General features: G+C 26.1%; 1 protein-coding gene across 1 annotated transcript in view; it reads right to left on the reverse strand.

Moving 5' to 3' along the window:
* Window positions 1-6,001: 6,001 nt before the first annotated feature.
* The window catches only part of Ggamma30A (guanine nucleotide-binding protein subunit gamma-e), a 68,446-nt gene continuing 61,089 nt past the window's right edge, over window positions 6,002-13,358 (reverse strand). Inside the window, exon 4 of the mRNA XM_065500721.1 lies at window positions 6,002-7,008. Coding sequence (XP_065356793.1) covers window positions 6,903-7,008 — 106 coding nt within the window. The 3' untranslated portion in view covers window positions 6,002-6,902. The remainder of the gene's footprint in view (window positions 7,009-13,358) is intronic.

Below are 13,358 nucleotides of genomic sequence, written 5' to 3' on the forward strand. Positions count from 1 at the left end.
ACTGAGATTGTGTTTTTCATATCGATGGTGCTCATTTGATTGCGGTTTCATGCAAAGCACGTTGTCCAAACAGTGTTTGTGTTTTTGATGATGATGACAATGACAATGCGAAAAACCAAGAAAGATTATTTTTTTTATATGGCGTGCCGCCACATTGCAATGTACATACATTTGTAGTTTGTTTTTGTTGTATTTTATTTTTGCTGTGAATTGAGGTTTTTACGCATATTGGTATTGTGTAGAGTCTGAAACTCTGGCTTCCAGATGCTTAGTTTGTTGGTTGTTCGGTTTTGTTGGCACAATCCAGTTTTATTTGTCCTTTGCCTATTTAGGGATAATACTGTTTGTTTTCTTTTTTTTTTGAATTAATGAAAGTGAGTTTACTACAGTTGAAGTTGTGTTAATGTCTCATCAAATGACATTTCTAATGAGTATTTATTTGTGGTGCTGGTGGAAAACTACTTAACGGCAAAATTTTCTCAATTTTGATTTCTTTGATTTAGTCACAAACAGGTTCTAAACATTCGTGCTTGTGTAGCATTTTTCGGGTTGAGATAAAGAGTTTGTATATTCGGTTGATATATGTATGTATGTATATTGTTGGAAATAATTAAAGTTGATATATGTATATATAATTTATTAGTATCAGTCGTACTTCGATTAAGGATGGATTTTCTGACGTATGTTGTTGTTGATGCTGGGTAAAATTTATTTTGATTTTGAGTCACAACTTTCTAGACACTGTAACATGACAAAATATTCTGAATAACGTTATGGTCCAGAGGAAATGCCTTGCTGTCAGCTTGGAATACTTTGGGTTATAAAGGTTCATATTTCTCATTTATAATCTAATCTGATGTGAGAGTTAATCAAAAACACTTTCATTTGTCTCTAATACTTACCACGAATATTTATAATTTCCACTATCGTCTAAATTTAAAATAAACAAAATGAATTTTTCAACAGTAAAACACAATCAATAAAAGAAAAACAAAAGCATAACTAAGAATATAAAAACAAATAAATGAAAAAGAATACTCGAACAAGGAAAAGGAATGAGGGATATAATATTTAGCCTTTTTGTCGATTTCAATTTCGATTTGAAGTTTAAATAAAACACAATCAATATTTTGGTTTTAGTGGTTCTTCTTTTTTAAGAGGGGAGTATTTTTTTGTTTTAATCGAATCTCCACTAAAGTTTGAGAGAATATTTCACTTTTTTTATTCAAAGAATTTGTTAAGATTTACGTTCATCATATTGAGTTATTTTCTTATTCAATTATTATATATTGATTGATGGTAAATCAAATGAATTGATAATTTTGTTCTCAACATTTTAAAATCATTTCGAATACATATTTTGTTTAGGTTTTAATTACTTAAAATCATTTCTTGTTACTTAAATTATTTACTAAACATTGTTTAATTTCTTGTTAATATTTAATAATGAAATTTTATTTTGAGTATGTAATTTTAAGTTAAAAATTATGTTGTGTTTTTGCTTTTTGGTTTTGGTTTTATATCACTTAATTTGCTAAATAATTTAAAAAAAATCAATGACTCTCGAATGATGGCAATTTCGAGTTTTTTTGTTTATTGATTTTTTTATCTTTTCTGTTTGATTGGGCAACTTTTTGAATCATTTTATTTATTTGTTAATTAATTAATTAATTAATTATTAAATAATTAATTAAATTTGACACATTTATTTATTAGTAATTATTATGTTTACGATGCAATTAAAACTACTTTATTTATACATAATTTTATATTTTAAAATGTCACAGTAAATTATTTTTGAGTTTTTTTTATGTATTGTTAAAAATTTTTAATGAATTTAACATGTTTAAAGATTTTTCGTAGTTTTTTTTTTGTTTTTTTATAACAACACCGACTTACCATACTAAAATAGATTTTGTTTTATTTTGGTTTTCAATTTTATAATTATATTTGTTTTTTATATTTCTTTCTTTCTTCATATCTTGCGATTGCGATAAGATTGAGCTCAAACACTACCAAACATCTTTTCAGTTGAAAGTGAAAATATTCAAAATTGTTTTTTTTTTATTTTAAGAAAATCATTGGCCAACTTCTCAAATCATAATAACGGTTTTAAATACAACATTACTATTGGAAACTATTACATTAAGGTTTCATTTGGAAAATTGTCCAACCTCAGAAAGTTGTACTTAACATATGTTTAGTTACTAGTTATGTTATATAGCCAAACTGTAGTTTTTATTCCAATTCACTGATTTGGCGGCTGTTCCCATTTTCCGTTATCTTTCTTCTGCTCTAACTTTCTTCTGCTCATTAATTAACTTTATGTTTTATAAATGTTTAAATTTTTTTTTTTATTTAAATAGTAATAATATTATTCGAAACCCTGTTATTGCAGGTGTTTGCGTTTATAATAATACGTTTTAAATACTTAAAATAAATTGTTCATGTTCATAATGGTTGTTTGGCTGCATTTGTTTCAACGAATTGAATACTATTCAGGAATCATTAAATGCAAAAAATATAACACGTTGCTTGACAACATAGTCGAACTTGCAGAGGAAACAAAACTTTTCAACTTTCAAAATGTTGTAAAAAAAGCACCAGGCTTTGAAAATTTGGTATTCAGTTCGATATTTGTTAAATAAGATTGAAGTTTTTCTGCAACATTCTTCCAACTGTGATGTATGTCTTTATTTTGAATTATTACCGTGTGCGCCTTACATAATTAGGACTTTGGTTTTATTTTTTTTTTTTTTTAATTATTAATACTATTATTATTATTTTATAATTGTATGTTGTTGTAAATATTATAAATATTTTAACTTAAATCTAAAGTACTTTGTTTTATTACTTTTTGGTAATACTTTGCGGCAAAACCGTCTTAGCTGTTCTTTTGATTTAAATTAACTGTTGATACTCTCGAAGCTGTTTGCTTTTTGATCAATCATTTGTGAGTTCAAATTGTGTATGATTTATTCGTTTTAAACCTTCATACACTTACACTTAGTACTGACGTTACATTGTCTGACATCAATTACACTTTGTTTACACTTTTTGTGCACCTTAAACCACAGTTAATACCGACAATATATTAAATTGTTTAATTAATTGCTGTTAACTGATTCTATTAAAGATTTTGTGTGTTAATTTTGTTTGGTTTTGCACTAACGCTGATGATGCCAGTAGTTGGATTGAAAGCTTCATTGTAGCTAAAAATTTTTATATGATGATTGATTTCTTGTTAATGCTCTTTTACAAAATTATTTAAAAATGTCAAAAGTAAAAAGTAAATTATGTATTTTAAAATACATACATAAGCATACAAATATGTATGTATGTATATTTATTAGAATAATTTTGAAGCTTTCAAAGTGCAATTATTTTCTGTGTTTATTCCCTAGATCAATTATTTGGGTTATTTTGTATTTTTCCCCCCAAATTACAACGTTGTTATGATGTCCTTGATGTTTGCCTGTTGTTGTTATTCCTTGGGGGCTCGTGGGTTTTTTTTGTTATATTTTTGTTTAAATATCGATGAATCTCATAAGTTTGTGTTGTTGAGTTTTGCAGTTGTTCTCTTTTTGGTTTTAAAACGACTTAAATATACATTTTTTTAATACGTACTTAAATTAAATTTATGGAATTTATTTTTTGTTTTTTTTTGTTATCATTTTGCTACAATGTATTTAACTTTGCTGATGTTCAAATGCTACTGTTTCATTTTTTTTTTCACAAAATAAATTAAACTTATATTTAACAAACTTTTTCCAAACTACGCGTTTTCTTTGTTACTTTCAAACAAATGATAACTTTAATTTAATTAAAAATAATGTTATTAAGTAAAATTAGGTCTTTAATTACAATAATTTAAACAAGTTGATTTGTTGTCTTATCCAAATTGTAAGCTTTTCTTTTTAGATATTGTTAGTTTTTAAAAAAAATGTTAAAATGCTGTATATCTTGCATTTTAATGTATTAATTAATTTATTGTTTTCCTATATTGTAAGTATTCTTGATATTACTTGATTTGCTACATTTTGTTGCAATAAATACTTGATGACATAAACTAATAAATAAATATATATGTATGTTTGTTTGTTTGTTTGTTTATAACTTTAACGTTTTAAATATTATAGTTTTTTTGTTTTATATTTTGTTGTTCATTTAAACCAGAAGGCCAGCGCCTTTATATTTTGTTTATCAGCTGTTTGTTTGTTTTTATTTACTCAAGTCCTTCTTCGCTTATTACATACTTATGTATATACTTACTTGTGTAAATATTTTAGTAGACTGTATAGAATGTAATTGTAATTGTAAGTAAGAGTATGTAGGTAGGTATGTATGTATGTATGTAAGTAAGTATGTATATAAATTGTTCTGATTTAAAGCTGATAGATATATTATGTGTATTTGTATTTGTATATTCTTATATTGATTAAAGTTTTATAATAATAATAATAATATCCTTTTAATATAATTTGTTTTGTTAATAATATTTTCTCTAAGTTTTTTTTTTTCAGTATGTATATTTATAGTTAATTATTTCAATTTAAAACTTCTACTAAAAAAATGTCATTAATATTTTTGTTATTTTGTTTGTTGTTTGTTGTTGGTAAATACACTTAAGAGAAGCATATGCAATTGGTATTTGAAAACCTAAATAAATTATTTGTTTTAAGAGCAAATAATGTTTCCAATCGATTGCTTATATACATATGTACTTACTTCTCCAAGTGTATATTCTTGTATTTTAGTTAGTCGTACTTAATATACGAATTGTATATAATAGAGTTTGTCTATGTTTTAAATTTTTTTTTACTCTATATTGTAGTCAGCTACATTGCGTTGTTATTTTTAATTTTTTTTTTGTTCAATATTACCTAATATTTAGCTAAATGTAATGTTGCTACCTTTTAATTAGTTTCTATAATTTATATTAAATAAATTTTTTTTAAAAAAAAAACAAGACAAACAGAAATTGCTGTCTTCTAGCTGGATTTGAAGGCTTTCATTGAACTGATGGTCGTTTTTGTTTCACATTAAATGGGTGAATTTTAGTAAAACATTAAATTTATAAATTTATATAAAATCCAATTTATCAATATAGGAATATATTATATACATATATATTTGTTTTGTATTATAAAAAGGGTTTTTTTCCCTATTGTAGGTGATTTTGCACAATAAAAAGAAACAAGGTTTAAAGAAACTCAAACTGACACAAATTAAATTATTCGAATTTAATGAAATCATTAGTTTTATTATGAGGAGAATTCATATAGTTATTTAAGTTTTCTTGTTTTCTTGTTTTTTTTTAATACTACATAGTAGTTAATTTGCTGTTTAATTCAATAATAAATGTATTCGTAGCATTTGTATGTTGTTTTTTTTTATTTTTTGGATAAGTAGCCTTGAAAATAGATTTTAAACAATACTTCTTACAGTGGGAGAAGAAGAACTTTTAGTAGACAACTTTTATGAAAATAATTAATATAAAGTAAAGTAAGTATTTATTATGTCGAATCATTAAAGGAAACCTTTATATAAAGTTTGGTTTTTATTTTCATTAATTTTCTTTAGAAGTTATAATGACGATTTGATGGTAGATGTTGGAGTGTGTAATGTCTGAAAATTTTAAAGTGGTTGTTTAGTTTCAGTTTTCGTGGTTAAATGTTTGTTTAAAAAATAGTTTGATTTACTTAGTTGTGGATCGGTATTAAACTTTAGTTATCGTTTTACATATTTATTCTACAAATAGATAGATATAGAGATAGATAGATAGATAAAGAGGGTGGTGGGCTTTGGTTTACGAAATGATTTTGCTGTTTGTGTTTCTTATTTGAATTCTCATGTAAGTAATATTGATGACGACAGGTATGGATGATGGAACAAAGAAACCAAATAGTAGAGAACTGTGAATAAACTATATTAGGAAACTGAAAAGCATAATGATGATAACAGAGGAAAAAATCATAGAAGAGAAATTAAAAATGCCAAGTTTTATTTTTTAAGTTTTCATGAGTAGTTTTTTGTTGTAAGTTTAATTGGATTTTTTATTAATATATTTTAATTTTTGCTTTAAAGAAATTATGCAAATTTTTTGATTTTGTTATAATTAGTATGTTTCGGTGTAGTAAAGAAAAAAATATACTTAATAGTAATAAACTTATGATTATGGGAAGCGGAATAAATGTTTTTAATCGATACTTAACATCATTGGTAAGATATTTGACTCTTCATCAGTAAGGCAGCAGCTGCCCTTTTGCTGTCAGTCAGTCAGTCAATATGGATCTGCTTGGTTGGTTTGGTCGTCTTTATCCATTTGGTTAACTTGTTGTCTGTTCTCTTAAATTCACTCAATGTGTTACTCTCATAATGATCTCGTAAAAGATTTGCCAAAACTTAGCTTGCAACCATATCATTAAAACCAATAGATGCTGTAACATGGGTCTTTGTAAGATTTCTCTTTGTGTTCTTCTCTTTAATTTTGTTAAGAATTTATTTGTTCTTGATGGTTCCTCTTGTAAGTCGTGATAATTTAAATTGTAATTATAGTAATAATAGTTATTATTTTTATAAAACTCAGTATGACAAAGAAATAATGAGGGCTTATGTGGTTCTTCTTGGTCTTCTTCGGGTTTATTCGATTGGCCATGAACCTCGGATTTATCGGTAGGATCTACGGAATTATTGTATAGATATTCGTCTAATAAGCCTCTATGGGCATCTACTTGTCTGCTGTTGCCAGTGAAATTGTTATTATTATTATTGTTGTTGTTGGAGTGGTTGGAATTTGTATTAGATTGTTGTTGATGATATTGACAATTTTTATATTTTTGCTGCTGCTGTTGTTGTTGCAACAGTTTAATATTAGGGTATTTTTGTGGTTTACGATAATATTACATAATTACACATTTTCCCTTTTCAGCCCACGGATTATTTTTTTTATCTGGAGCATTTATAAGAGGATCATTTTTTTCATTCTCTTCGACAAATGAACGCATCCTGAAATTATAAAAAACATACAAACACTAGGTAAGTCAATTGTATTTAATATTTTCAATTTTTTTTTTTTTTGTTATAGTAAGAATTGTGCTAAATTTCCCAATTATTGATAAATTCACTGACATTTATTGTTGGGGGATAAGCTAGTTCCTATGCGCATTTCACTGGTTGCTTAGGCCAGATCATCAGGAAACCTTTTCCCAAAAGGCTTTAGAATGAATGAGAATCAAGCTTTATTTGTAAAAATATCAAAGCTTAAACAAAACACCAACAATAAACAGTGAGTTTATCTTTTCTTACATTCCCTCTGCAATTGGTTGGGTTTTTTCCGACTCGAACTGTAGTTTGTAAGTGGGTAAAGAAAAAAACAAAGCAAAACAAAAATAAAAACAACTTGCTTTATTGTTTTCGCAAGAAAATCAAAATAAAGGGAGTTGCCTGTTAAGTCTTGATGCACGAGCATCTGTAAATTTATCAAGAAGTTATACGGGAATACAAAATTAATATTTTAGTAAGAATTGTTTTGTTTTTACAAATATTAACAAAGTCTGTCTATTAGGGTGGCCCCGTTTGTATGGAAAAATAATTTGTCGATCTAAAATGAATGTTTAGTTTGTTTGAAGGGTCCATTTTTCAGTATTTGTTAAGCTGGATCAAAAGGTAAAAATCTATTTATTAAGGTCTTTCTAATGCCGTATCTGAATTCTCGTATAAATTTAAATATATTCAAAGTTGTATAACGTTTAGAAAAAATTAAATTTTTTTAATTTTGACATAGAACTATTTAAAGTAATTCGTTTAAATTAATCCCTACAAACCAAAAAACTATTTAGAAATCACTTGCAACAAGCTTACCAACACAATCCTTAAGCTTAGCATAGTGTTGTGATTGCTATTGTCAAAGTCTTATGAAAAATTATTTAATAATGAAAACTTAACCCTTGCGGTAATATTACTTGTCTGTAGTACATAATAAGCTTACATTCGTAATATTTTTGTAAGCTTGCGAATATAACCAAATAATACTTGTACTCGTTTTTCATAAGAATTTAATTTTTCTGAAATTTATTTATTAATTATTTATTAAGTTTTATTATTTTAACAAATACTCCTTGGACAAAACACTAAGACTAAAAACTTCAACATATAATAAAAATAACGGGATATTATTCTCAAAAACTCTCAAGCAATCATATTTGTTAAATTGTTATATAAACTAAGCGTATAGCAAGTATTATTGTAAAAAGAATTGTCATGTGAAGCATTTTCAAAACATGTTAGCTATACAGTGCACTCGCGATAATATGAACACCCCAAAATATGAAAACATTTTATTTCCATAGGGTACTCTAAAATATGAACGTAGGGAACTAAGCTGTTCATATTTTAAAGCTTTTTAAAATATGAACAGCTTATTTTTGTTTTTTTTTACACAGAGTTATTTATTTACACAGAGTTGAAATCTAAATCAACAGGGTAGTGGCTAAATTCTAATTCAACTGCTTAATATTTTTTGGACTTCCGTAGCTGTAGATGGGAATTAGATGCCATTCGCAAATATGAACAATCTTGCAAAAGCGAACTGGCCTAGTTTTAATTAGTTAATTTTATCGCGAGTGCACTCTATATTCAAGATAATTACAACATGAATTATCTTGAGCTTTCTATTGGTATATAACACTTTATAATTTTATTATTAAAATAATTATATGTAAAATGAAATTGCATGAAATTACAAAACTTCGAATATTTTTGGACTTTGGACGCGATAATTTTACATATGGAATTGAAAGATTCTTTCACACGATACCAATATTGTACCCCAGGTAAGGTCCAATGTTATAGGTCATTAGACGGACATCCTAATGGTGCCAATTGGTAAAGTTTAGAACTAGAACTGGGACTAGTCACTAGTTCTATGTTGGTTCCTTCTACTCTATAAATTTTATAAAATTAAAAAAATTATATTTTTTCCTCTTAAACAACAATTACATACTTTATTATTTTCTATATTTTTTACATTAAAAATTCTTGCACAACTTTGTGTTTTGTTTTAAAAAAATGTCTTTGTTAGAAAACTAGTTTAAGTTTACATTTTATGTGCAAACCAATTCGAGTTCTTTGTAACGAACCCAGCTAAGTTTCAGAAACAAAACTGAAACTTTGTTTAATATTTGTTAACAAGCTTCTTATGTAAAAACTTTGTTCGAACCTAAATCAAAAATGAAATTTTCTTTCACAACATGTCATATTTTTAATACACGTTTTTTCACAATACTATACATTTATGTATATTGTATATACATATGTACATATATATGTATGTTTGAATATAGATATATGTAGATGTTTAAACATAATATAACACAAGTCCTGACTGACACAGCTGTAAAGTGTGTCCAAGCTGGAAATAAGTATAATATGTATAATACATTGTGGTCGTACTAAGTGGTTACAAAGCGTGCGACCACAACTTTACCACATCTTTTTTTATGAAATTATACACAAATAACACTATGCTACACCAAAAATATGCAGAGGTTCTCATATGTTCTAAGTGAGGCAAAAAAGTATTTATTTTCTTATTTTAGCTACTAAAGTAAAGTTATAAGGAACTACATACATATATAAAAATCAATTACAAAATTAATGAGTTATGCTAATTTTTTTGATAACATGTTTTACGACTTTTTTTAGTTTATTTCATGCAACAGCTAAACTGTTCCTTTTTTTATAAAAAAAAATAAAACATTGTAATGAAAGTAGTTTGCTTCAGTTGAGGAGCATACTGAATTTAAACTGCCGCAACTTAGCAATTTTAAAAACCGATTTTCATAAATCTTTTTCTTTTTAAAAATTAAAACTCCTTTTTAGCTTCAAGTAACTGAAAAATAATTTGGTCTTTATGTTCCATTCATTGGGTACTATATTTAAAATAATAAGTACATTATTTTCCAAAATATCGAGCGAAATAAGCGTATATCGTACGTGACATACCGTCCGCGACAGATTTTTCTCATATTGTAATAAAATATATATTCTGTAAATGTATGTATGTACATTAGGGATATAACTGATTTTGAATTTTTTGGCATACCACCACGTGTTGGCCAATGATGCATAAGTAATGAAAATCATTTTTTTAGGTCATTTGGAATCAAAAACATCACGCACCAACACCAATTTGTAAAATAAACCAAATTTGTTTTTCTCTAAAAAATTATATAAATACAGTGCACTGTGCTAATATGAATTAATTAAAACCAGGCCAGTTCACTTTTGGAAGATTGTTCATATTTGCGAATGGTATCCAATTCCCATCTAGCAACAGCTAGGGAAGTCCAACAAATATTAAGCAGTTGAATTAGAATTTAGCCGCTACCCTGTTGATTTAGATTTCAACTCTGTGCAAATAAATAAAATACGTTAAAAAAAAACAAAAATAAGCTTTAAAATATGAACAGCTTAGTTCACTAAGTTCATATTTTAGAGTACCTATGGAAGTAAAAAGTGTTCATATTTTGGGGTGTTCATATCGAGCCCTTAGCGCCAAATTATCGTAAGCGACATTTTCTAAATTTTTTTTTAAAATTTTATGGACCGACTGATGTTTTAGTGTTCTCAGAATATCAAAATTGTTAATAACTTAAATATTATAGCGGGTAAGATTTTATCGTAAGTCAATGTTCATATTTTACAGAAAACGAATTTTATCGTAAGCGACACACAGTGGTATCGAAAAAAAAGAGGGAAATAAATCTGTAACTTCCAAATGGTTCGATTGGTTTGAATGAAATTTGACATGCGCAAAGAAAAAGTGTTGTCGAGTTTAAGTTTTGAATCTTGCGCGACCAAGGGTCCTCAAAGTAGGACACCTCGGACATGTTATATTTTTAAAACGATCCAATTTATTCGTTTGTGTTCCGATTTCAAAAAAATTACACACATATAATCTTCTCATCGAGCACTATTAAAAACCTTGTCCTAGCTGTCAAATATCTGTTATAGCTCAGGAGGTATTCGCATTTGAAAATTAAATTTTCAAAATTTTTACCCACCTCACTCCATTTTTTTGATAACAGCGGGTCCAAACATTTTCCGATTTTCTCCAATTTTCGTTTGTTGGAGTAACAACATATTTATGTGTCAAATCGAAAAAGAATTGTTTAAAAATAATGTTAAGTCGAAAGTTATAAGCATTCGAATTTACAAAAAATTTAAAAAGACGATTTTTCGCTAATTTTCTAGGAAAAAAGTACTTTTTCTAAATTTCTAAGAGGATGTATAAAGAATATATACTTTCTGAAAGCTAAGTTTTCATAAAATATTTTCCATTCAAAAACACCTATTTTTATGTAAAATTAAATTTTAAGGCAAAAATTCTAAAATCGCATATTCGATATCAAAATATAGTAACCAATTTTAGGTGGCCTAATATGTTTCTAATTATTTTGTAAAGGGTTCCGTTAACCCCGACCCTGGTATGAATATTATAGCCAAAAAACTAAAAATTCCCATTTTTGGATTTTTTCAACACTTTTTTGGGAATTACGGGATTGCTGGTAATAAATTTCAAAATTCGTTTTTATTTTTCCATTTTAAATAGAAAAATCTCCATATATGTGAAATTTCATTAAAAACTATTCATAAATAAAAATTTAATTTCAATTCGAAAAATTTGTATCTACATATGCAAAAATTCAATAAAAAAAATTTTTTGTCATATTTTTCAATAAAGTATTCCATGAATTTTTAATTGTCAAAAGTTATAAATATTTTTAATTCTATGTATAAATTTCAAAATAATCAAAAAAACTTCTCCTGTAAAATTTGTGTTTTGTCGCTTACGATAATTTGGCGCTAAGGGTTCGATATTATCGCCAGTGCACTGTAATTTCATATATTTTTTTTACAAGTGTGGGAGATACTTTCCTTATTTAAAAACTATCCTCTAATGTATGTCCGCAATTATTATTAAAATAAAATATATTGCATTACAAAATAATTGAAAATATTTAATGAAAAACTTTATTGCGTTTGGTGCGAGAACTTTTTTAACAACCGCGAAAAAATGTTCTATTCGACTATATGCCAATTTGCATATTTGCTAAAAATGTCAATAGTTATATCCCTAAGGTAAAATGATATACATATGTACACATCGTCACCTGAAATGCAAAATAACGTAACATCACTTTTCATAAGTTTATAGGAGAAGCAAAAAACGATATAAAATGAAAACTACTTGAGATATTGAGACAAAATTTTCAAATCTGAATTACAATGACTCTAGAAATATATTTTATAAAAAAAAAACTAATTTTTTCAAAGCACACTTTAAGATATGTGGCTTACGTTTTTTTGAATTGTTATTTTCTGAAACAAAAAAACGTAACATCAATATAAATTTTTATGAAAAAATAAAAACTTAAATAAGAATATTTTTTTATTTTAAATAAAAGCAGTTTATATATTAATTTTTATTATTATTATTTTTTTATTTTAATTACTAACAACTACTTTTTTAAACTAAAAAAGGTCCTTCATTAAATTTTCATTAAGACTGCAAAAAATAATCAATTGCAACAAATTTATTAAAAAAAAATTAGGATACTATCTAAAATAAGGTAAAAACGATTTATTGATTAATTACTCAAAGCGTATACGTTATTTTGTTTAAGAAAATCATATACTTGATGATATTTTAGTTTAAATTTTGGTTATAACTTGGTTATTTTGGATAGTAAAAGTTTAAAATTTTGTACACATTGTAATATGATGTAGTGAATCGTAATCAATAATAAAATCAATTTCGAATCATTTGATGATACGTTGTTTTGCATTTTAGGTGATGATATGTATATTCGGTTTCATAAAACAAGGTGACAATAGCAAAAACAATCAGAGTCAAATTCATTTCATACTACATTCTAATTGAAAAATTTTTCTAGACTTTTTATTTTTTCTGTCGTGGTTGACATATTCATGGAATTGCCTATATATTTATACTATAAGTATAAAATGAAATTTTTAAACAAACTACAACTTCCAAATATGCGACTGAGTAGATAATATAAAATATAAATCTAAACACAAAACACGTATTATCAATACAAAATGCCGAAAGGGGTTTGATATTATTTTCATGAGATGATTTTAGAGACATATTTGTAAAGAATATAAATGAGATCTTTTTAGACTTTTCCTAATCATTTTTTTTGATTAAAGTCAGTCTTCATTGGTTTCTTGGTTAACAATGTAACCATTTATTTATAGTTTTTTTTTTTTTTTTTGTAAAGAATGCAGAAAAAAATAAGATTTTCAATGTTGATATTTGAAACTAAAGATAG

Source organism: Calliphora vicina, chromosome 2, assembly GCF_958450345.1.
Source record: "Calliphora vicina chromosome 2, idCalVici1.1, whole genome shotgun sequence".
In the NCBI taxonomy this organism is placed as follows: Eukaryota; Metazoa; Arthropoda; class Insecta; order Diptera; family Calliphoridae; genus Calliphora; species Calliphora vicina.